This window comes from Falco biarmicus, chromosome Z (genome assembly GCF_023638135.1).
Source record: "Falco biarmicus isolate bFalBia1 chromosome Z, bFalBia1.pri, whole genome shotgun sequence".
NCBI classification, from domain to species: domain Eukaryota; kingdom Metazoa; phylum Chordata; class Aves; order Falconiformes; family Falconidae; genus Falco; species Falco biarmicus.
In genome coordinates, this window is record NC_079311.1 from 59,434,882 (window position 1) to 59,455,896 (window position 21,015).

At 40.1% G+C, this 21,015-nt stretch overlaps 1 protein-coding gene across 8 annotated transcripts in view; it reads left to right on the plus strand.

Annotated features, from left to right (window-relative positions):
• IQGAP2 (IQ motif containing GTPase activating protein 2) overlaps nt 1–21,015 on the plus strand; it is a 127,913-nt gene that overhangs the window by 68,515 nt on the left and 38,383 nt on the right. For 2 of the 8 annotated variants that reach the window (XM_056324197.1, XM_056324200.1), the window contains exons 6-15: nt 4,550–4,617; nt 4,970–5,083; nt 8,891–9,072; nt 9,698–9,782; nt 10,334–10,497; nt 11,016–11,103; nt 13,554–13,717; nt 14,242–14,402; nt 16,740–16,864; nt 18,957–19,120. In XM_056324197.1, coding sequence (XP_056180172.1) covers nt 4,550–4,617; nt 4,970–5,083; nt 8,891–9,072; nt 9,698–9,782; nt 10,334–10,497; nt 11,016–11,103; nt 13,554–13,717; nt 14,242–14,402; nt 16,740–16,864; nt 18,957–19,120 — 1,315 coding nt within the window. The remainder of the gene's footprint in view (nt 1–4,549; nt 4,618–4,969; nt 5,084–8,890; nt 9,073–9,697; nt 9,783–10,333; nt 10,498–11,015; nt 11,104–13,553; nt 13,718–14,241; nt 14,403–16,739; nt 16,865–18,956; nt 19,121–21,015) is intronic. The other 6 variants (XM_056324199.1, XM_056324201.1, XM_056324202.1 and 3 more) reach the window with 6 other exon arrangements.

Consider the following 21,015-nt stretch of genomic DNA (forward strand, 5'->3'; position numbering starts at 1 on the left):
TCTTGAAGTTTAACACAGAGTAACAGACAACTGCCTTGCGGTGTCCCTTGCATGAGGGGCAGTGGTGCTGGCAGACAGTGCATCCCTCTCATCTCTCTGCTAGCTTGTTTTCTGCATGTGAAGACCTTTTCCCTTCATTACTTCATTGTAACTAGGCTTGCGGAGAACGTAATTAACTTACACCCCAAACTCTTCTATGTTCCTAATGGTGTTGAAAGGCACATCAGCTGCTGCAGGGCTACAGGTCAAACTATTCAATATGTGCTGTAATTTAATTTTTTTAAGATCTAATCCTTGAAATGTGTCCACTCTTGCCCTCTGTGCACTCACAGCCAATAAATAAGGCATGCCACTGAAGTTCGTTATGTTTCTTTCAAATGCTAGGTATTGGGAGTTGACAAACCCTGGTATTTTTTTGTCATCAACAAGTGTTGCCACTTGAAATTATGATGTCTGGTGTAATATTAACTGGGCAGTGTCACCAGGGCTCTTTGTGGGTAGCTTTTACCTAAAATTTGGTAGTGCAGTCTCTTCTGTCCACAAGTGTCTTCCTGAAGTGGATGAGTGTGACTGTGTTGTCAACCAGCTCAGGCTGACGTGGTGGGCTGTCTGCCCCTTCAGCCATGTTATAGGCTGGCTCAGATGTTCAGCAGGAGGTGGAAGAACACTTTTCCAGTATTTCCTTCCACATATATGGAGGAGGACTTTATCAGCTGTGGTTTTGAGTGCTACATGAACAATAAGCCTGTCAGTCAGATACCTTCTTAAGATCTGCCAGATCATTGCAATGGCAGTAACTCTCTTCATCTAGAACTGAATTTTGCAATGGGTTGACCTTCGGTAGAAGTTTTCATTTCTCCATCTTGATGTGCCCCAGGATTTATGCCAGTATCAGTATTAGTCTCTGTTCCTTAGACTTCACTTCCAAGTTTGTCTTAACTAAATTATTCTTTCTTGCTGTATAACAAGAAAAAGTTCTAGCTCTGTACTTACAAGCTATTTTAGAAATGGACTTCATATCAAATGTGTCATGCCACACTGAAGGGGAATAGACTTGCAATGCTTTCACTTATGATGCTTTCCCACAAAAGTTTAGGGCCCTGTGCCTGTGTCCCGTGCAGGGTGGAAGCCTCAAAGAAACTGCTGCTGAGCTTCACTGATTTCCATGCTTTTTCCTAAGAGGCATGTTCGAAGTCCTCCACTGGAGTCTTTCAAATCAAACTCCAATGCCGGTATTGGATGGCACACAGCCTACACTGAAAGCAGTCTGTGAAACCACAGAATGAAGGACAGGCAATTGCCTGGCCAGCAGTGTTTCCAGTCAGGCTGGTATCAGAGGAATGCTGAGTGCAGGAGTCCAGTTCTGTTCCCCTTCTGCTGCTGTTGTAACTGGTGTCTGTCCCCCTGGCTCCACGCCATGTACCCCAACTGCTCTACCCTCTGGATTTGTCAAAGCATCCTCGTACTGGGTTCACCAACCCTGGAAAAGTCCATATCCCTGTTGCTGGTGGTGCTGGACCCTGAGAACATCTAGAAAGAGCAATTGCAAGCAGGCTTTTCACCTTTGCAGCTGTAGCATATGTACATGACAGCTATAGAAAGAATCACCACTGGGTTTAAATGCTGAATTCTAGTGCATCTTGGAGCACATGCTCAAATTTCAAAGGCTTAAACTTGGGAAAATTGAGCACTTTCTCAGAGGTGAGGGTCTGACCTACTTCCTGTTCTTTCTTAGCTGTTACGAAGTCATTGCTGCAAAGCAACATGATTCTTGAGCTTTCCAACAAAACTGGTAAATTTAATGCAGAAAGGATATTTTCACGTTGGAACTTCTGAAGTCATCTGTAGTTAGATATTTTTTCCCTATGTTAATTCATTTTTGCACAATCAGTGTACATAGTTTAAGTGCTTGAAATTGATAAGATTATTTTTAATTGCCTCTTTAAGAAGAATGAAATAGCCTTAGCTGTAGGTAATAGGAGCAAAAAGCTTGATCTATCCAAAGGGTCTATTTTACACCTGAAACATAACATTTCATAGGGAAACTCTGTGGTTATTTGGGGTTTTGCTGATCTTTGAGCTGCTAGAGGGTCTGAAGATAGATGATGACTCTAAGCAAGATGGTTTAAACATATTTTTAAGATCTCTCCTGGTGCAAGTCTGAAAAGTATTTGCACTTAACAATATGTGGAACAACTTGTACTGTCGAACACAGTACTGCTCTGGCCAGGAAGGAGCAACTCGGCAAACAATTTCTATATTCCTGTTGAACATAATTGCCCACTTACTTTTCTCTTGTTGAAACATCAATACTTAAAGCCCAACTTGAAAAATACAAAGGCATAGATCTTGTTTCTTGCACTATTTTTCTTGTGAAAACAGATTTGTTCCTGGACAAAATGAGGGTAAGAACTTCTTCATTTAAATGGAGATGGTAACAGTGATTCTTGTTCATAAATAGCAGTGCTTATGAGACTATTCCCACCCTCCCACCCCCACCCCCCGAAAAATTCAGTTAAACTTTGCAAGCAGATCACTGCTACATCCTGGACAAACTATCCCTCTGAAGATGGACAGCTTCAAAAACATTGTTCTCCTAGGAAGCAGTAGAGTAACAATCACATCTTTTTAAAAAAAGGAAAAAAAGCACTATTTACACATCTGTTTTTTATGGAATGTTATAAATGAAGTAAGCACAAAATGAGACTCAGGAAGCTCTGTCTGATCTGAATTGTAGCTCCGCATAGACAAAGGGAACTTCACCTGCAAACTGCCCCTTCCCTTTTGTTTCTCCCCTGTTCCTGATGCCTCATATCCAGCTTTCTTAATCCCAGGACCTCCTGATTTTGATTTTATGTGGGTTCCCTGAGGTTTAAGTTAAACTATAAAAGCGTTAAGCAAGTTGTTTCAAGTGAAATTACACCTTAATACAGAATAGAGGTGTCTTTGTGCTCCCTTCAAGGCTCAGAGCACGTTTTCAGCACCACCTGGTGGTTCATAAGTTTGTCCAAAGGGGCGTAGGAAGTAATGTACGTGGCTCAATATCCTCCTCGAAGTGCTGAACGACAAAAATGCGAGTCCCTAATGTTCTTGGCGCTTTTTCTTCCTCTGTCTTTTTATTGTGGTGAACAAAAAAAGAGCCAGCATAGCCCTGTGGTGCTGCTAGTCTCCATAACTGTTTGTATTACACACAGCATTTCAGCCAGGATCGTGTCCCCATCTCAAACACAGAGCAAAATCTCTTTAAAAGCCCATAAGGGAAGACTGGCAGGCAGATCAGAATAACAGAAGAACTTGGTTTGTTACTGTAGGCATGTGAGGTTTTTTTCTGCTATAGCTAACATGCATTTAAGACTGCTGTGAAAGGTGAGAATGGCAGTGGCAATGATTTTGAGGGTCCGTAGCAGTCAAAAGAGCATCCAACCTACATGAAATGTGTTGTTCTATCCATCCAGGTCATGACAGGACAGAGGACTATCTATGGTAGCATAGAAGATGAAGTGCTGATTCTGTGTGCTTTGAAATAAATGTCACAGCTACAAATACTTGCTTTGAAATTTCATCTTGTAATTTGCTAACAGCAAAAAAAACCCCCAAACAACCCAATAACAAAACACAAAAGAAAAATGTGCCACTCTAGAAACAAAAACCCCAAGCCACAATGCACATTTGCAATGTATGAAGTTGAGGTGAAATCATTTAAAAGAGGTGCAAAGTAGTCCTTTTGGAGGAATGTGTTATGTAAAGCTTGGGATTAAAATCTTTTTTGATCCCTTCTTGCAAAACTCACTTGTTTATGGAATTTCACTGGTAAATTATAAAACAGCAGTCTCTTGTAGATAAACATATGCCTTGTATTTGGAAGATATTGAGAAAATGTGAATGTAGTCACCTGCTTTTCCAGATAGCACCCCAGAGCTCTAGGAATAATGAATGTAAGTATTTTATAGGTATGCTATATTGAAACATAAATATTGGGTCCTGGATAGCACTTAAATTTAACTTTCTTAATTTTCTAAAAGCTAAACAGCTAATGACACAAATGTATTTGAGATGGGCTTGGGTGGTCTTACAGGTACTAGTTCCTCTACACTTAGTAAAAAAGGTGTCAGTGATTTGTGTTCTTCAGCCATTAATTACAGGGATGTAATCATGCAAGTCAAAATAGTACATAAATCCAAAGCTATAAGCCATACTGAAGTGCGTTCACATCTTAATTATTCCCTCTTTCCCCTGCCCAATACTAGCTTTTGAATTGCTTTAACTGTCTTCCACTAAGGTTTTCTACATATTTACACATCTCTTGTGATCTGATATACACTGACAGTGCCTCTCTCTTAGAGACCCTTTGAAACATCAAAAAAGACTTCTCTTTCTGCAAGACTTAAAAATACAGCATAAAGAAAACTGTAGGGTTAACTTATTCCATATCAGCCCATAGAAGTCAGGGGTTAAAGGACAGGCTTCTTAAAAGTTTTTTTTCTGTTCTACACAAAGTGAGTCCCTCAACCACATGCAGGACTTTAAATTCTAATTTTCTTCTTTACAGCTTATATCTGTTCAAACTAGGATTAGCACCGCAGATCCAGGACCTACTGGGAAAAGTAGACTTCACAGGTAACAAACTGCTTATCTAATCATATGTTAGATGGTTTCTTCACCCAGTAAATCTGCTAACGTTGTACATATTTTCTATGGTCTTTCTCCTCCCGCAAGGTTGTTCTAAACACATTCTAATTAAATAGGTGGGAGGCTGTTATTTGAAATGAATGTTGGTCTGAAAAACAGAGGGAGTGAATGGCATGGAATACTTGTTGTGTCTTAGGTTGACTCAAAACGAGGAGGAAAAACAGCTAAGAAGCCCTGGCTACAAGCTCTTTCAAAACAATTGCACTGTATTTGTATGTATGGTAATTCATAATGAAATTCCTATGTTTTTCTTCTGATGTTCTTTCTCTTATGTGAACAGAGGAAGAAATCAGCAACATGCGAAAGGAGCTAGAGAAGTACGGGATACAGATGCCATCTTTTAGTAAAATTGGTGGGATTCTGGCCAGTGAATTATCAGTGGACGAAGCTGCATGTAAGTGTGGTTCTCACTCTGTTTTCTGCTGGATAATTTGACAGAATGCTAACAAAATATTTTCCGTGTTTCAATTCACCTTGTTTGCCACCTTTTAATAAATAACAAGAAAAACAAGCAAGTTTTCACTAGCACACTGCATCATTGCTACAAGACCTCTTAAATTTTTTCAGTCTGCATTTCTGAGTATCTCCACTGAACCACAGGAAGTGCTACCAGAAACAAAGATTTCTTGCAGTCTTTTGCATGGGTTTAATGTTTTGGTAGCCAGTGCTCCTCGAGAATGAATTGAGCTCTGTGTGTGCCCCTCTGCTACATAGGGGGCACAGTGGAGACAGCCATAGGAATGAGGTGCCTTCTCTGTGCCTCCTTCCTGCGTTGGGCTCTTGCAGTTTACCTCAAACAACCAATCACATTGCTGTGAGGACTCTTTCACATATGGTGGTGCATGCATGAAGGAACCACTTGCCTCCATGTGCAGCTTTCAATCTGTCTGACCACTGTTGTCACCCACAGTATGGTAGAACCCTGCTGAAGGACATGTACCGCTGGTGCAGCTGAAGTAAGCTTTTCCTTTTTAGCGGCACAGCTATGGTTCTTTGAGTCTGTACTGAACAGCTTTCACTGAAAAACAAAATTAAATGCTTTTTTGCTGCCCAAGCCTATCCACCTGTAAATCTGTTTTTTCTCCCAATTTCAGTTTTTGCTGAATGAAGTAACATATCTTAAAAAAAATAGTTTGAACTGAAATGACATGAAATGAAGTGTGTCCACTTAAATCCACACTTGAGCTCTAGTTATTTTGTTCAAAATCGTAGCCTTTTTCAGAGGGGCAAACTGAATAACAGAAGGGCTAGCTTGAGTATATTCAATGGCACAGTGAGTCATGGATCCAAACCAGTAACAGTATTGCAGACTGTGCATGGGGAACTGGAGAGGAATGAAGGCTGCATTATAATTAAGTTCCGTTGCAACTTGGTTAAACCTTGCAAAGTAGCGTAATTGAAACAAGCTGATTCACAATGTTATTTAGTGTGCTGAAATTTCCAGTCCTTAACTTAAAACACACTTCCTCATGTTGATTCAATTTGTCTGTGTTGTACATTTTGGAGCCTGCTATAGATTAATATGTGCATGCTTCTGCAAAGCTAGGTCTTAAAATACTGCCTTTGGAAGTGGGGATGGTTTGTCTTCGTTTTTTAGCAAATTTTCAGTGATTTAGTGACTACCAAGCACTTTTCCAGTGACTGACTTTCCTTCCCTGAAGATGAAAGGGCTGCAACTTCCTTCTCTGAAAGCTTATTATAGAGTACGTAAGGTTTCCTTCTGAAGTATTTTCAGCCTTCCATAGAAAAGCAGGGTTTCCTGATGCTGGTTCTGTCTCTTTGGGCAAGGAGTGTGCTGTAGATAACATGCCCTGCCCCAGGACAGGAAACATCTGCGATGGGGATCCTTATGCACTAGTGAGGTTGGGTGGTGGAGATCCTGCCAGAGGAAAGAGTTTACCACCCTGTTTCTGACACGGAGCAAGGAAAAGCGGATATGAAGTGAAACAACTGCTGATGACTCCTGCTGCACTGTCAGTAATCGTAGAAATCAGCATGCGAAGAGTAAGATTAAGTGCTTTCAAACTGAATTTATTCTGCAAGTAATCCTCACTGTTATTCCATGCCTCCAGACTACTCTTTAAAGTCTAGTCAGGCTTCTCACTGTTGCTCTTGGTAGATGGGCTCACAACATCCACCAATACCTGTTCACACCTTTCCTAACCTTGAACCTATCTCTTGACTGCTTTTTGCTAGCTCCAATTATCAGTGAGGCCTTTTGCACAACTGTCAAGAGACTACATCCTCTCTGTGTTTTGTTATGAGGATGTGGGGGTGATATTTGTGTCCAAGAATGGAAGTCTTCTCTTAGCCCCTCGAAGTTCATCTGAGTGTTCATTGAATCATAGAATATCTCGGGTTGAAAGGGACTTCAAGGATCCTCAAGTCCAAGTCCCTGCTCCTCACAGGACAACCTAAAACTAAACCATATGACTAAGCACAGGCTTGGTGCCGTGATCACTTTCCTGGGACCCTGTTGCAGCGACCAACCACCCTCTCAGTGAGGAACCTTTTCCTTGTGTCTAATCTGAACTTCCTTGTTAACTTCAGTGTCGAAGGAACCAGCATGTCTCTGCTTGCTTCTCCACCATGCCAGCTGCTTTTGTTTCCTATCTGATGCTGTGCTGAATGAGCTAGAGCAAAATCATTTTAGAACAACTTTTTCAGATTAATTTAATGCTAAGCAATGGATTATGTAGCTTCACTTCATGATTTGTTTGCCCATGTTGAATTTCCAACAGTCTGCTTTTCTGTTCCACTTTCATAAATCTGTATACCCTTTTTTCCTAAAAACTCAACTTTTCTAATTGTTGACAAGTATCCTTCATTTTTTTCATATACTGAAAGAAACCGAAGGATCTAAGCTCAGATATATAGACAGTCAGCGAAACAATCCAAAAAAGTGCTTTTTACTGGATGCTTTTCTCCAGTTTTGCAAAACTGTGCAAGGCCACATAGCATCTAAATACTGATAGAAATGGAAATACAGGATTTGTGGTTTTCCTCACACATCTCACTGATAGCATGAAAGTAAAATCTAGACGAGCTGCTGTGGTGATAAATGGGTAGCTACTGTGTTCCTCCTTTGCAGTAGGATCTTGATAAACATTTACAAAATATAATTCATTATATAGTAATGTCTGAAAAAACTTTAAGAGGAATGTGCTACCAGACAGTTGTCAGGGTGTCTGGCATGAAGGTCCAGATAAAATGTAGCTCTAGTGAAACTCCATCTAGACTGATCTTAGGGCCAAATGTGTGCTGGGAACACCCGGAAGGGGTGTGTTAGCCATTACTTTACATTACTTTACTAATTCAGATGCATGTGGTTTTGATTTTGCACATTCATGTAAACTTGCTATGTGAAAAAACAAGAGCATTTCTGACTCATAAAATCTTGGAGTCAAACGTTTGTTCAGTAGTTGAAGCTTTCTCAAAGGAAAGACTTAACACTTAAGTTTGTCAATGGCTGGGGTGAGTCCTAGGGCACTTCTTCCCCTTTTCCTGTGCCATAACATTTTGGGAACTCCACAGAGACCTTTGGATGTTCTTTTCCCCCCATTTAAGGTTTGCTGTTCTGTGCCTTTGCAGGTGACAGAATTAAGGACTATTACACTACCAGCTCTCTGGTTTCACAACTGCTCATGGAGACCTTCAGTTAGGAAGGGAGCCAGTTCATCCTAGGCAGGCTTAGAGATGGTGTGCAGGGCTGCACCCTGCCTCAGACGTCTTAACTATGTCTTCCAGAGAACAACTTTCATGGAGTTTGAATTTCCTTATTCTTGTGTAGTATCTTTCAGATATAGTTAGTTTAGACAATACTTTCATATGTCTCATACCTTCATGGAAACAAAAACAGCTTTAAAAGAAAAACTACCGAAAATGCTTTTGATTCCTGCATATAATTGCCTTGTAAATGACATAGGACTTCAACAATAAAATGCAACCCCTATTATATTTTCTGTCAGTAGAGTAGTAAACCCTAGTTGGGAGAACAGCAAACATGGAACATTCCACCTTTGAGCAAACAGCACTTCTGTTGCTGCCATCTAGGGGGAGCGTTAGGAGCGGGGTGTTTGAAGGGGAATATGTAAATTGATGAACATACATCAAACATTCATTTCAAATAAAGCAGAATTGAAACACTGACAGTTTTGAATGTTCTGCTTCCTGAAATTCAGGATTGTGCTTTTAATTTTAGTGCATGCAGCAGTAATAGCAATTAACGAAGCTATTGAGAAAGGAATAGCTGAGCAAACTATTGAAAAACTGAGGAACCCAAACGCAATGTTGCTAAACGTGGATGAGGAACTTGCGCAGGAATATCAGAATGAACTCTCTGAAGCTAAAAGAAGAAAAGAATCAAACGCAAGACTTAAGGTAGTGGTATTATATTAGCACTCCTAGTATATATGTTCTTTCACATTGTGTCTTGTGTTGTAATATTACCATTTTAAAAATTAACTTTAATTTTAACAACTGGTGTAATTAGGAAAAAATCTTATAAGCTAAATAAGATAATGGCAATGCAACAAGCTGACAGCCAATTTTATAAGAATATGTTTACTATGAGTAGAAGTAGTTAACTTTGAACAAAGGATAAAATACTGGAAGACTAAAAACAAAAAGACTATCGACTACTTTTAAAACAGAAAATTTGTTTTTCTGAAGTTGCAAAAAGAATGATAATTTTTTGAGCATGAAGTATAACCTCTGTCATAAATCTTTAATGTGAAATTATTTGCTTTTTTACAAGAGAGCTAATGCTTTCCATAGTTGAAAATGCTTCTCTATGTTTACATGGCTATCTTACAGGAAGCAGAAAATGCTTCAAATATTGCTCAGCCATTTGCCATGAAGTGTTAACTTCTTTCGTTCACATCGTCAACAAATTCCTTTACAGATATGTCCAGCAAATATTTCAGCTGATGCAGTTTTAAGGAGTCCCACTAATACTTTTTCTCTCTGAAAGTTTTCGCATGTACTAGCTACAATTTTGTTTTCTTAGAACGGCACAATCTCTGAAGAAAGAGACGTCTATGAGGAGCTGCTGACGCAAGCTGAGATTCAAGGCAATATCAATAAGATAAACAGTAAGCCATTCTGGATCTGTTTGGAAGTGTGTACATAACATGATCTCCCAGATTCCAGCTGAACACTACCTGAATCCACATGAACAAACAAAATGTATCTGTGGAAACTTACCAAATATGCAGAAGTAGCTAATGTCTGTCTACAACAGCTCTTTCTTGCTGTTCCTTCTTTACTAATCTTTTGGGGGCTAATGTCTGTGTTTGTGTTTTTTGCTGTAAGGATTCCTCAGTTCAGAATCAAATACTTTATTACCTGCTGTCTTTCCTCACATTAAATCCTTTTGTGTGCAGAATACTGTAAATTTTGACCCCCTCTTCTATATAGAGCCAAAATTCATTTGTAAGCTTCCAGCTGGCTATGGTTGAACTGCTCCCACATGGGCTCACACAGAGCCAGAGACTTCCTTTGTAGGGCCAGTCTTGAAATAATAATCCTGTGCTGGATAAAAATTGCCACACTAGCTGGCTTTCACAAAAAGTGAGATGCTGGCAGCAATGGACTTCTTTTTCAAAACCGTTTTTGCTGTTTGTAAGCATTGTTTTCATTTCAGTTCACGTAGCTTTAGTCCAAGTGAATGAGGCTATTGACCAACAAGATGAAGTGGCACTGATGGCAGGTTTGAACCGTCCTGCTCTGAGCCTACTTGACGTTCTGCCACAAAATTCTTCATGGTACCTATTGCAATTGTGTGATTCTAAAGAACAGAAAATGCAGGTAATTGAATGGAACAGGTACTACACATCAGTTCACGGGTTTTTAGCTGATTTTAATCCAGAGAGAAATTACCTTTACTCTGCCTTCAGCACCACCTATGAAACACTTTTATAAAGTTATTAGAATAATTGATGTACTAATCAACACCAAAGTAGCTGCATTTGCTCTAAAGAGCATGGCGTCCCTGTAAGTAGTTACTAGGATGTAAGAAGAAAAACTGCAGTATAGCATGCAGCCCCTCATACTATGTTTACTTTGAAAATGAGTTATAACTTGAGTACAACAATAGGTAATGACTCAATATTAAGAGCAAATGAAAGAGTCAAGTGGGTTTTAAGGAGAAAATTCATCAATTTGAGTAGACAAAAGTCAGAGGGAAAGATTAATGCTGTGTTTACTGTGACATTGTATTTGATGCACAAGGGATAGTACAATCAAATCCTACTGTCCCATCAAGGTTTTTTTTGTCTCCCATCAAACTTAAAAGCATAATTAAATCTTTTTTTCTGATCTGTTAGATAGCAGGGGTTCCAAATATGCTCGACAAAAGTGAAATACAGAAAGAAGTTAGTGTTGCCAATGCGGAAGCTGAGGCTCACAAGCTTAGTGAGTAACTGTTTTAATACTCATTTTTCTACCGTCACCATTTAATGATTGTTAAGTTGATTAATTGAATCCACCATTTCTTGCATGTAAACAAGGTTTCTCAAACTGAAACCATATGCGTTGCTTTTTATTTTTGTAACTATTCTCTGTCACAATTGACAAGTCACCGATCTGTGCTGCATCGGATATACGCTCTGAGGTAGCCAATACATTTTTCTATGAATTACTGAAGCCACTGGTAAACACGTTGGCTAAAATTGAAGGTAATGCATGGCTTGATGGCTTGAACAAATATTTCAGTGCAGTATTAATCCTCACTTGGGAGTGATAACCAACCTGGTAGAATTACAGTAGAATGATCACAAGGAAGAATATTTTGCAATCACATCACAGAGAAAAATTATTCTCACTTTTAGACACTTGTATCTAAATCTAACCTGTTCTTAGCCTGCTAATAAGGTCACAAGACACAAGTTAGCTTGTGAAAATATAGTTAAGGGGATCTAAATTTGCAGTGCATGCTAAATTTGCTGCTTTTGAGTGGAAACCTCTTTGCTAGGAAGTTCAGCTTTCATTAAACTGCTGTCATTTCATGCTACGTCTGGGCATGGCTTAGTGGCTGTTTTGTCTCTGGTATTATTTCCAATGCTTTGTGTCCAGGGTGATTGCTTTTGTAATGTGATTTAAAGGCTGTACTGTGAGGTCAACTTAAGCCAGAAGATAAGTTTGACTTGCTACCTCAAGTATTAGCCTATTTCAGATTACTTAGGCATGGTGAGCAGTACTTTCTGTAAAAGTTTCTCCTTTACCAAAAGGAGATGAAGAGGGAAATCTCGATGTATGAAAAGTAGCAACAGCAATCTGGAGAGCAATTTATTTCTTATGTTTGGTTTGAAAACAAAAAAATAGCGGAATGTGAACGATGTAAATAGTGTTTTGCAAGTTGCATGTTCAGTTCTTGAATTAGAAGTCAGTAGCTAAGTTATTGACTACAGAGCTAGTCTTGTCTGTTTGTAGACTGACTCTTTTCTTCTTTACTCTTTTCTCTAAAAAAGCATGCACGCCATAGCTTTGAGAACCTTTCATTTTTCTAACCCCAGGAATAGCCAATAGAGAGAACCTTCAATAAAAACATGACCCCACCTAACTGTACTTCAGAGCAATTGAAATGAGAGGCCAGGGGCTTGTTTATGTGGGTCTGGTTACCTAGAAAGGTTTTCAAAGTCTGTGTTGTATCATAAGATCTGAGTGTCTCTGCATACATGAACTGTGGATGACGTCTCCTTCACAAGCAGTCTTGTACAGACCTGAGCAGTCTGTATGAGTGGTGTCTTGAGTGGTGACTAAAAACATTTGCTGGATCATGATACAGAAAAGCCTAGGATAAGGTAGAGGATGAGGGGGGTTATCTCGCTGATGGAAATAACATTTACATAATTGTCGTTCTTTGCTCTGCCACATGTGCTCTGACCTTCAGAGTTGTTTCCCTTTGCAAGAGCACAGTGGCCCCTTGTACAATATGTTGCTGGGTGTATCCTGGCGAGGGTTTCTTCAAAGCTGGCTCCTCCAGGTGTGCAATTATGGTTGTTATGACTAAGCTAAAGGGTGTTGCAAGGTTTCTGCAGCTGCCTAAGTGGGAAGTGGTTTTCAGCATTTTTCTGCTGGGGTTCAAAACTCTGCTGAAGTCAGTTTGGCAAAAAGTAAAGCAGGCAAGTTGTTCAGGTACCAAAAAGGGCTGTGTTCATTGTCATTTATGGTGGTCTGTTTAATTTTAAAATTGAGCTGTAGAGAAGGGGATAATTTGTAGGTGGCAGCACTTGAGGACTGGTAGACAAATGAGCAGGGGATGTCACACAGAGGAAACCCTAGAAGCTGTAGCATGTGGTTTTCAATCTGTTTAGCTACTGAAAATCCCAACATACCTGACTGATTTCTACCAGGCCTCCTGAAATAGACAATAAAAATCTCATTGATGTTGCAGGACAGGCTTGTTCTGTCTATCTGAATTAGGTCCTGCCAAAAGAGAAAAGGCAATGGAGAAAACATAGCATGGAAGGAAAGGAGCATTTGCGGTGAAGTAAGACTGAGGTGCTGGATCAGACGTGCCCAGCAGTACCTGGTGCAAGCAAACCCAGAAGGGATGTTAGGGCTTTCTGTGTACTAGGATGGGGTCAGCTCCTTGTCTTGGGTTAAAGGTCCAATAAGCAGTCTCTAATATCTAAAAGTCCAGAAACTTTGAAGTCCTCCAGTCGATTATTTGCTGCATACTTTTGAATAGACACTATTTTTGCAACATGCAGTAACTGTGTCTTGAAGACTCTCGCACAAATATGATTTTTCCTTAATGACAGAAAATTACATTCTTTGGAATAACCTTATTATCATCTACATGGCATAAAGAGCAACCGATGTGAAAATTAATAGGCTTTTCTTTCCCTGCTGTTCTCTAGAACTTATAGCAGTTGACAATATCAATACTGCAATTCGTAACTGTGATCCTAGTAAAACACTGGTTGCACTGATGAATCCGGAGGCACAGCTGCCTGTTGTTCACTCATTTGCTGCTGCTGTCTATCAGACTGAGCTGTTCACCCTCCAACAACAGAATGCTGTGGTAAGAGTGAAAAGCTTATGACCTGCTCACTGATGTTACGTAGCCAAACCATGAAAGAGCACAAAAATAGCATGTTGTTGTGTAAAATCAGACTTAATTCTCTTGCCATGGTGTTACATATTGCATGAATGGTTTTGGTTGAATAGGTAATATTGAGCCACTGGACTTGTTTCCTGACGTACTTAGCTCTGGCTGAACTCTTGTGTTGCAACAAATTGACTGACATTTTTTAATTGTTGCATGCTCTTAATGAGAACTAACTCTGGTTTAGGTATAATGTAGAATAGTAAACCCTGCTATGAGGGTAAGACCAGAATAGATAGGATTGTGGACAGAAGATGGAAAGGCTGAAGGGATGTGTAGCAAGCCCAGTAAGATCTACGTGTTAACTTGACATGCCTATGACTAGGAAATTTACCAGGCTTTTTAAATTAAGTCCATCTCCTTGATATCTAGACTGTGTAACTCAAAATTGTTGCACTGCTTATTTAGCTCCCTGACTGTGGTACATTATTGTCCTACAGAACTACCTGGCACATGATGAACTGTTTATTGCAGTAAAAATGTTGTCAGCTGTTGTGTTGCTAAACCAGGACTTGGAAAACAAGGACATCCTAACAATAAAGAATCATCTTGGAAACCCATGCATTGGCTTCAATAACCTAGAAGAGGAAAACTTTCTACGGTAAAGGTTCATTTTATCTTGTCTGGATGAGACTTGGCAACATCTGCAAAAGGATAAGTAGGCGTTTACTAGGTGGGCTGTCCTGTGCTGTGGCTATGAAGTTGAAAGAGCTGAAAGATAAATGTCCGTGTCACAAGTTAATAAGGGATAATGTGACAATTGCTGAATTAGTTGTATATCTGTAAGTATAAGCAATTGCACAACCTCAGATGTTTGAGGGCAGAGGATGTGTGAGGTGTGGGGAAAATATCCTCAGAAAGTAAATATTAAGATCTGACAAGATTTTTTGCAGACACTAAAACACATACCAACTTGCTGGAAATTGTTAATCAGTAACCCCTCTGCTATACTGAGAGAAGATCTTTAGAATGAGATAGTGTCTAGTGCTTTGAGGTCCCTTAAACTGTGGCTGGCCCTTTTCTTGCTTGAAAATTGTAAAAGTCTAAAAAATGCAGCATAGTCCTGTTTGCTGAAAAGCTGAGTATGATGCTGTGGCACATGAGCGTGTTCAACACTAAATTAGAGCCTTCACTCAGCTGTCAGCTGTTTGCACTGCCACATGCCTGACTCATCACAGACATGGGCTGCTACCTCTGTTCTTTTGTGTATCTGCAAAAAAACCCACCAGGGAACACTAAGATCTGTGTGATTCCTTCCTGAGCCTCCAGTGTGTCAGGAGAGTGTGGGACATGGCCAGTTCTTGCCTCAGTCATGGATGGTGGAAACCTCTAGGTGCTGCTGGAAGGCATTACTAGGCAAAAGAGACAGCAGTGGCTGAAGATCTTCACCAGGCTGCCAGGGGACATGAATCTGAGAGCAGCCCTTGCTAGGTGTCTCAAAGCTGGAAGGAGGGAAGTCAGGAAAGGAATAAGAGACCAGTGTTTTGGTTAGAGGGAGCAGAATAGCATAAGGTTGAGCAAAATTCATCTGCCTCTTGGCCTCTGCTAATGTGAGGTAGTGGTTGTGGCAAGAGAAGCAAACATTATAAATACACAGAAACAGGCCCCAAAGTGTCCAAGTGCAGCATTTGTAGCTGATGTTACTGTGACCTGATCTTTAGATTAAACTGCCAGTCAATACAAATGAAACACTAGGAATTAATTGGGCTAAAGAAAAAAATAAAATTTTATTATGCTATTATGTAAATCTGTGCTGCCAACCATATGTTGAATATTGCTGGAAGCTTTGGTTGTGCAATACCACAGGGAATACAGTAGAGCTAGGAAAAGTTCAGTGAGGGAGATGGTGTTCAGTGACTTTCTACCAGAAAACATGAACTTGTTCGGAATGTATTTCCTAGAAAAAAGAATTTAGGGGAAGTAAGATGTAAGTCTGCAAAAAAGTGTTGTGGGGAAGGTTAGTAAAAGGTGCTAGCTTCTCTTAAAATGTCACTTTTAATTTTCTTATGAGAATTGGAATGATAAAAGATTGGACATTATTAAACCTAAAGCTTAAAATTTACATAAGGAACTGTTATCTCACAAAACACTTCAATAGCGGGACTCCGTCCTCAAGAATTTCAGATAACAGTAGATAAAGTAATGGGGCATAGCACTGTTTGCAACTATATAGTGGTATGTAGCCTCCAGCTCAGGAAGCCCTTAAATGCAGGCTTCTGGATGCTGGAAATCTGGCAAATCAGATCAGGAAATGATAATTCTCTCCTGCATCTTTTCTGTCAACTATTCATTTCTCAGGCTTCTGCTGGAAGTAGAGCACAGGTATTTGATTTGACGTATTGTGGCATTTGTATGCTTGATTCAGAATATGAAAATTATTTAACTTATGTATATAAGTTTACTTTGCTGTGAAGGTTTCTAGCTCATCTTGATCTGTGATCCTTCTAAGAGTAGACACAGGTTACAGAGCCTGTGCTTGCAGGACCTTGAGTTTTGGGGAGAGGAGCATCATATTTTGTTCCCTTCCTCTGCCCATGTCTTGTCATCCTTCACATCAAGAGACCATGGAGGCATCCTGGTGCTAGGGCAGAAATTCTGGTCTTTGACTTAGTGTAGCAAGAAACCAAGCCTAGTTTCTCCCAAATTTGTCTGTAGTGCCATACAGCAAAATGTACGTCCAGTGCAGGTATTGGCAACATGGGATGATGGTAAGAAAAGTGCTCTGAGTTAGAGTACAGGGCCATTTTTTCAGATCCTGAAATGCACACCTAGAACAGCAAGGCAGCTTGCATATCTGTATAATTTCTGGCACATAAGAGTTGTCTGAAATTCATTCATTGAAAAAAGTACTGGGCTTTTTGATGGGTGATAAGTCTGACTAATTCTTTATGGCAGTTTATATATGAAATACATTTATGTATTTTATATCTTCTTATAGTTATGCTGATACACTATTGTCTATTAAGTCAGAGGCTTCATCTCAAGGCCAAGATTATTTAAGCTGGAATGATATCCAGAACTGCATTGATATGGTTAATATGCAAATTCAAGAAGAAACTGAAAGTAAGTAATTCTTGCTCTACATCCCCAATGGAGATGATAGTCTAGTCCTTGGCACATAAATTCATGTGCTGAATGGCCTTATACAGACACTCTTCAAGAAAGTGTTAAATAATTTTGAACACCAGTTGGTCTTTAAATATTGTTGAAGTATTCCTGGTTATATTTTGGCTGGCTGAAATGTGTTGTAGGGTCCCTGCCTTCTGTAGGGTAACAAATGCCATGGTTCCACCCATTTGGCGGTATCTTTCAGTATTTACACTGGATGGTGTCACTTCAGGGATTTTGCAGAAATTTTAAGCATATTGGGGGATAGGGGAAGAAATTACAGGCAGTGTCCTGTGGAAAATTTTTTTAATGTTAAATGATTTCCAAGCCCTCGTTTTTCACAATGGAGTTGGTAAGAAGTTATGCAGTGCAATTATCTGTTCTGCTCTCCTTTTAGGTAACTTGGTTTCCTGTCTGAGAGTAGCTTCTTATGCCTACTTTTTGTAATATAAATGGATTCAGAGATTATTTTTGAAGCTGAATATAACTGCATTGCTCTTAAAGGGTGGTATTCTATTAAATGTGATAGCTGGTCATTTGGGCTTCAAAAATGCTGAAGGACCAAGTTTCCTCAATGAATATAGAAGTATGATTTTTTTAATTATTTTATTCTTTTTTCTTTTAATTAAAATTTGAGGTTATCGGGTTATGCCCAGTTTGCTGGAGCAAGGAAAGGGTAGGACAGCTTTCAGACTCCTTGCTATTTGGGAAGCAGCCTGCAGTATAATTTGAGAGCCTTTGTAAGGTGCAGGCTGTTTCCAGGGTGGCACTGATGCAAGGTGTGTGTGCCTTTTCCACACTGCCATTGGTCTCGTGCATACTACTGTTTCATACTGAGAAGAGAAGCTTTATATTACAGAAATACTAAAACTGGCTGGATTGTTGCTTCCTAAATCAAGTGGTTGCTGTGGACCCCTGTGGCTCATAATGTGTGCCTTCTGGCAAGGTGGGATGTGGAGCAGTTCGTTTGACTGACAAAATTGTCTGAAGCTCTGCAGTCATTAGGAATTAAAATAGGCCTTAAGAAAGGTGATCTTGCATTAGGAGAGTCAGTCTTCAGTGCTAGAACAGCTGCACTTTGTTTCAGTGATACTGGTCTTTGCCTGGGAATGGTTATTTGTGGCAGAGAGGAGAGGATGAAGGGTAGCCTCTCTTTTCATAAAGAACCCCATATGTCTGCATCATTCCTTTTCGGTAGCACCCTGGAAAAATTGTTCATTCTCAAAGCCTTATGAGGGCGTGGATCTGTGACCCTGGCAGGTGGGCTGTGGTGGGTCTGGGAGAGACTTGGTGAGAATTATCTGCTACTGGCAGGGATGCCATCCCTTACAGGTGACGGGGAAGCCCTTGGCTGATGGCCTTCTGGGGTGGCTTTAGGGAGAAAGTACTTCAATGTGTTTCAGCACTGGGGGGGAGGGGGCAGGAGGAAGTTGATTTTAAAATGTTGAGACCAGTCTGAAGAAAATGAGTTAGAAGTTTTATTAAATACTGGGCCATGCTATCAATTGAATTCTTATAAGGTTAACATCATCAGATTGGTTATTCAAGGAATTGGAAATTTAAAGAAATGAGGTTAAGTTGTTGTGTAATGCTGTAGCTGGGAGGTCAGTATGTTTGTATTTGTTCAAATCAGAGTTTCATGTAATCTGGTATGAAATAACTTGAAGATCTGTCTTTCAGCACTGTAAGCTAATATGTAGGTGAGCATGTTTAGATGTGATGCCCAACATTTCCTTAAGCTTCATGTAGATACTCCTGTCCTGAAAGCAGGCAAGTCTGGTTTCTTCTTCTCAGTAAGGATAAATTTAATTTTTATGAAGAAGTAGATTCAGATGAACCAAGAACTGTTGCAGAAAGGAAAAATGTATGCCTTAATAGCTTCACATGACTATTTAAGCAAAAATAATTTAAAATCAGCTGCTGTCACTGCTTCTGCTTCTTGTTACTTGATTTTTCTGTTCACGTTACTGCTTTGTTTGTACCTGATATTTGATGAGTTGTATCTTTCTTTGATAACTGCAATTTTAATAGCTTTTCCATTTCATAGGAATCATTGCAATTAGCCACATTAATGAAGCAATTGACCAAGGGAGTCCTGAGAAAATTCTGGAAACTCTACTGTTACCCACAGCGAAGCTGCAAGATGTGAGACCAGTAAATGCAAGGCACTATCGGGATGTTCTGCACCACGCCAAAGCACAGAAATGCAAGGTCAGAGCTGTGACTGTTGCTGTTTGTCAGAAATGAAAAGCCATTTCTTTTCACCTAGATGTGTGTCCCTGTCCTGTTACCCCAACATTTGGATTAGCTGTGTCAATGGGATCGTAAATAAGCCAATGACAACAAACTGGCACTAAGTTTTCTTCCACTACAACTTATTTTGACTGGCAAAAGGGATTAATTCTTAATGTATTAATACCAAGATATATTCTGCATATGTGTCACTTCTGACTTGACATAACCTTGCTTATTGTTAATTCTGCTAGGTTGCTGCAGCTATTACAAAACATGAGCAGCAATGGCCCTGACATAGTTATGAATTTGTGCAAGGGTCAAATCATTAGATTGTGTCAAACAGGCAGTTCCTATATGAATAGGAACTGAGGCTTTTGCCAGAAAGGTGTCATAGTCATGCTGAAGGGGCCATAGTGTTCCTTAACAAATTGCTGCGGAGTACTTTGAGGAGTCTCGGTTGCTTAAATCTGTTGCTTTATAATAGTGGAGTTTTGTACATATTTTTCTGGTTTTATCAACAGCAAGCTGATAGTCTTGTATGTGCCTTCAGTTTAAATCTATCTCAGCAGAATATTGCTATCTGCTTCCCTAAAAGCAGTGCCCTGGTTAGCATCACAGCTCAGGGAAACGTAAACAAAGATCAGCCTAACAGCTTGCAGGATATGACTGAAGACAAGATTAGCTAAAGCTACTAGCACAGCAAGTAAAATACCCAGTGTTTGGAAAAGACACTTAAAAGTCACATCACATGTTCTTAAAGTGATACGGTCAGCTGGAGAAAGTCCCTGAACTTGCCACCTCACATGTGGTACCTGCTGTGAATCTGTGTTTCTGTAATCCACTGTCAGGACTTTCAAAAGGCAATTGCATATCTCAATTTCTTGCTTGGGTTCCCAGGTAAGGGCTGGTTTCACTGAGCCCTGGATGCTGAAGAGCCTCCTCCCTTGCCATACGTGCTGGGGAGGTTTTAGTGCATGCATGGAAGGGCCAGGGTTGGTATTTGCATGCAGAGGGTGTCTGTGCAGGTGGTGGCTCTGCAGTACTGGCCAAGGACATGCCAGACCCTTTGTGCATGCATGGCAAGCTGGGATGTCTCCAAGGCAGACTCCTGCAGCCCACAGGTGCCCACCTGCCTGCATACAGCAGCCCTGCCCTGGCTCACTCCTGCTGGCTGCTGCTGTGCTCCCCAGGTGTGAACCTGGTGCCTACTGCTGTCCCTGTGTGAATATGCCAATAGGAAGCAAATGGGTGTCTTCAAGCTTTGGAACAAAAATTACACATTTTCTTTGAAAATCTCCTTGAATTCTTCTCATTAAAAATTTTGTGGTGTTCCTAGAAGCTCCCGCTGGCCTTTCTCCTGAGGTATTTTGGTTTTGCAGTCCTTTGATAACTACTTAAAACATCATCTCTGCAAACAGGAACATTGCTCCTGTTTAAGAAGAGAGCAAGACATTGTACTATATGTGCTTCCAAAAGAAATACTCAGATGCTTTAATCAGACTTACTTTGTATGCTGGTCAATCATATGGACATCCTCATTCTTTAGGTAAAGATATGATTTAGATTGAACTTTCCTTAAAAAAAAAAATCCAAAGGGGATTGAAAAGATAGTTGTGTCCGCTTTTTCCAAGCCTTGTTTATAAAACAGGTCTGCCTTGAGTTGCATTTAACATGTTTTAAGAGTGAGCTGTGGTAGAAGGAAGTATTTGATTTACAAGGATCAGATAGGTCTCCCTGTTAACTTCCTGTGTTTCCCAGCATCTGGAAAAATATTGGTCAGTCCTGCTCACTTATTCTAACCAGTCTGCTGTCACGTTCCTGTAGCTGTAGTGGCTTTAGGGCAGCAGAGTCTGTACCCAAATCTCCCAGTA